General features: G+C 52.9%; 1 protein-coding gene across 1 annotated transcript; it reads right to left on the bottom strand.

The window, feature by feature from the left end:
• Positions 1 to 246: 246 nt before the first annotated feature.
• On the bottom strand, positions 247 to 3,179 carry LOC115083188 (t-SNARE domain-containing protein 1-like). Its single transcript, XM_029586996.1, has 3 exons — positions 2,838 to 3,179; positions 982 to 1,049; positions 247 to 814 (listed from the first exon to the last, which is right to left on the bottom strand). Exons 1-3 carry the CDS (start codon positions 3,177 to 3,179, stop codon positions 247 to 249), a joined length of 978 nt encoding a protein of 325 aa, XP_029442856.1.
• Between the last annotated feature and the right edge of the window lie 254 nt (positions 3,180 to 3,433).

The following is a 3,433-nucleotide window of genomic DNA, read 5'->3' as shown; positions in this document are numbered from 1 at the left end:
TTGCACTGAACAGACACATCCCTTGGCAGGAGGAGGCCCCTGAAGAGAATGAGGAGGCAGAATATCTGACTCAGGATGAATTGGCAGTAATCCATCGCTTGAGTCAAAGGGAGGCTGTACAGCAAAGGAACACTCTCATAGAAAGCCATTTCACAAGGTGAGAGTGTATTTATTCACAAGTGTGTATTGAAAGTGCACAGAACTAAAAATGTTAAGGCAAATAAAAATGGTAAATACATATACAGTTCACTTCCTTGGCCTTCCTCTCCTTCGGCCCTCAGGAAGCTTTGGCTGCCCCAACCTGGAGCTCCTCTGCAATGGGCTCCTCCCACTGCTGACGCTCCCCTCCAACGGCACAGGAGGTTGGGTCAGTTCATGGCTGCAGGAAGGTCCAGCCAGTGGCTGCTGCAGCTCTGGTGGTGGTGCTGCAAGCACGGCAGGTGGTGGGGGTGGGGGTGCCATCCATGGATAGGCTACACCAGGCTGAGGCGCAGGTTGTTGTCCCACGGCGGGCATTTCTGCATGGGCTGGTGCCCCATAAGGAGGAGGGTACTGCATCCAGGGCCCCATGGAAGCCCATGGTGCCGCTGGTGCCTGCGGTTGGACAAGAGGCAACCGCTGCAGCAGCTCCCTCCACACCTCGGTTTGTTCCTGTGTTGCCCGGCAAAGCTCCCGCATCACCTGCTGAAGCCCCTGTCCGTCCTCCCTGATGGTATCACGGAGGGCTTGTGATTCCTGATGCACCACCTCAGGCAGGCTAGAGATAGCGTCCAGGATCCCAGCGCTCTGCTGTAATAGCAGTCTCTCCGCCTGACTGGCAACCAGTTCAGGTTCAGGATGGTCAGACCCACTGCTGTCCTGGAGCAGATCAGCCAGTGTGTCCTCCGGCTCCTCTCCCTGCTGCTGCTCCTCTTCCTCCGCAGGCTGTTCCAGCTGTTCACGGCCTCCCCCTTCCTCCTCTTCCGAGGAGTCACTGATCACCCGCAGACGATGGTACTGCCTTTGGGGTTTTCTCGGTGCAGGTCCAGGTTGCTCATCATCTGGCTCCCCTAAAAAGAAACATCCACAAATCACCACACTGCCAATAGTGTGCTATGTACATTCCACACTAACAGCCCGATACTGTAAAACCGCGGGAGAGCGGACGAACGCCCGCTCTCCCGGTGCACGCACCGGCCCTTCGCCGGTGCGAGCTATCCAGTATGCTCCAGCATGCAAATTAGGCGACGTGGTGCAAACGAGGGAAAGGAGGCGCTAGGGACACTAGCGCGTCCCTAGCGCCTCCTTTTGGCCTGGAGCGGCGGCTGTCAGCGGGTTTGACAGCCGACGCTCAATTTTGCCGGCGTCTGTTCTCGAGCCCGCTGACAGCCACGGGCTCGGAAACCGGACGCCGGCAAAATTGAGCGTCCGGTTTTCGGCCCGACAGCCGCGGGCCGAATTCAAATTTTTTTTATTTTTTATTTTTTACTTTTTTTTACTTTTGGGGACCTCCGACTTAATATCGCTATGATATTAAGTCGGAGGGTGCACAGAAAAGCAGTTTTTACTGCTTTTCTGTGCACTTTCCTGGCGCCGGAAGAAATTAGCGCCGACCTTTGGGTCGGCGCTAATTTCTTAGAGTAAAATGTGCGGCTTGGCTGCACATTTTACTTACTGGATCCCGCACGCATACCTAATAGGGCGCTATTAGGTGCCGCGGGTGGGCCGCGTGTTTTCCTCCCCTTACTGAATAAGGGGTAAGGGAAAACACGCGTCCAGAGCAGGCTGACAGTGCGCTCCGACGGAGCACACTTTACTGTATCGACCTGTAAATGATCTCAGTAATAGCCATGTGGTATTGACATATAGATGGTCCATGCATTATAAGTAGGCCCCAACCCAGCTGTAGAGCTCTGGAGGTAATCCATGTGGCCCAGGGGGGCCTGATGGGACATCACTGAGTGCTCTTCCAATAACACCTTCAGCGAACACCTGGCATTTTCAGTATGCTGCATGGAATAGGGACATATTCCACCACCTCTACTAACAGGGGCCCTGTCCTTGGAATACCCCAGAACAGGATCCATACACAACAGAAATTGATTAGGGCATCAATCTTATACGCCTGCATGGACACATGACCTGTGCTACCTGCTAGAAACCTTCTGAGGTTTCAAGTGGGCAAGGATAGTGTGGGAAGGGGGGAAGGTGGCTACTGGGCAACGGCCAGGATAAGGGATAGGTCAGAAGAAGGGGATGGGGGGGGGGGGGGGGGTGAGCATACAGGTGTTCAACAAGGGGGACAACCCCATACAGTGCTGGAAAGCACGGAGTGTGCTGCAGGTATGGCACGTTCACCAGCTGGTAGTCAGCCAACCCACATTGTCCCAAACAAATACCCTCCCCCATTGATTGTTATATACTGCCTTTGCAGGAACACCTAATAACTGAGCTGTATTCCAAATATCATTCACAGCATTGGTGCTTAGACACCTTAAAGAGCATTCCACATTTACAATGAGCTTATATGACCAAAGCTGTAGCACATGGGAGCTGTGTGCTATCTTGTGTAGACCTGCCCTTCCTGCAATCCAAGGATAATGTCAGTCCACAATACAATGGCCCATGTGTGTCTTATATGGTGTTACACACACCACTGTACTCTACATACAGATAGAGATGGCATCTATGCTAGCTGCCATACAGTACATGAAACAGGTATTAGCGGAATATCTGGAGAACAGCAGGGGTATGTAGAAGTGCTACATGCATTCAGTACAGGGGTCAGAAATAGTTAAACTCTGCTCACCTTCCTGCACTACACGAGGCATGGTGTCAAGCTGCCCAGCTCCTCCTACAGCTGCCTCAGATATGGTGCTGAGTATCAGCTGCTCAGAGGGAGAGAAGCTGATGTGGCTGCCTTCTCCCTCCGCAATCCGTCTGGCCTGCTTCCGCTTCACAAGCCTTCTCAGGTCCCTCCACTTGTGCATCAGTTCCCCAATGCTCCGGTTGTGGTGGAACACTGAGTTCACACCATGCCTGATCCGCTTCCAGATCTGCTCTTTACGGTATGCACCCACCCTTCGTGACTGTGGGCCATATAGCAGATCCTGGTGCCTCATGACATGCTGGACAAGCATATCCACTTCCTCTGGTAAGAAGTTGGACTTACGCAGCTGAACAGGACGTGCCTGAGACATGGTGAAGCTGGCAACTGAGTAGAGGAGGGATCCTTTTGTAAGCAGGCTAATTTGCGCGTTTCACCACTACACCTGCGTAACTTATGCGCACAGGTGGCTGCAATCTACGCGATTAACACTTATGCGCGCAGATAATTAAGATTGATGCGGAACATGTGCGCGCTGGCTACTTTGCGCGCACCGCCAATGATTTTAAAAGAGATGTGCGCACAGGTCTATGATATGTGCGCGCATCCCCCATATTTTAAAGGACC

The sequence above is a fragment of the Rhinatrema bivittatum genome, chromosome 2 (assembly GCF_901001135.1).
Source record: "Rhinatrema bivittatum chromosome 2, aRhiBiv1.1, whole genome shotgun sequence".
Lineage (NCBI taxonomy): Eukaryota > Metazoa > Chordata > Amphibia > Gymnophiona > Rhinatrematidae > Rhinatrema > Rhinatrema bivittatum.
The sequence above is the reverse complement of the archived record's forward strand: the minus strand, read 5'-3'. Positions and strand labels throughout refer to the sequence as shown.

Bases quoted from the DNA above. Each gene is read 5' to 3' on its own strand.
- LOC115083188 (XM_029586996.1), bottom strand. From the start codon at position 3,179: ATGTCTCAGGCACGTCCTGTTCAGCTGCGTAAGTCCAACTTCTTACCA. The intron at 1,050-2,837 runs GTAGGAGGAGCT...GTTTCTTTTTAG, and splicing joins GCACCATATCTGAGGCAGCT to GGGAGCCAGATGATGAGCAA. The intron at 815-981 runs GTGATCAGTGAC...ACTGGTTGCCAG, and splicing joins GGCAGTACCATCGTCTGCGG to TCAGGCGGAGAGACTGCTAT.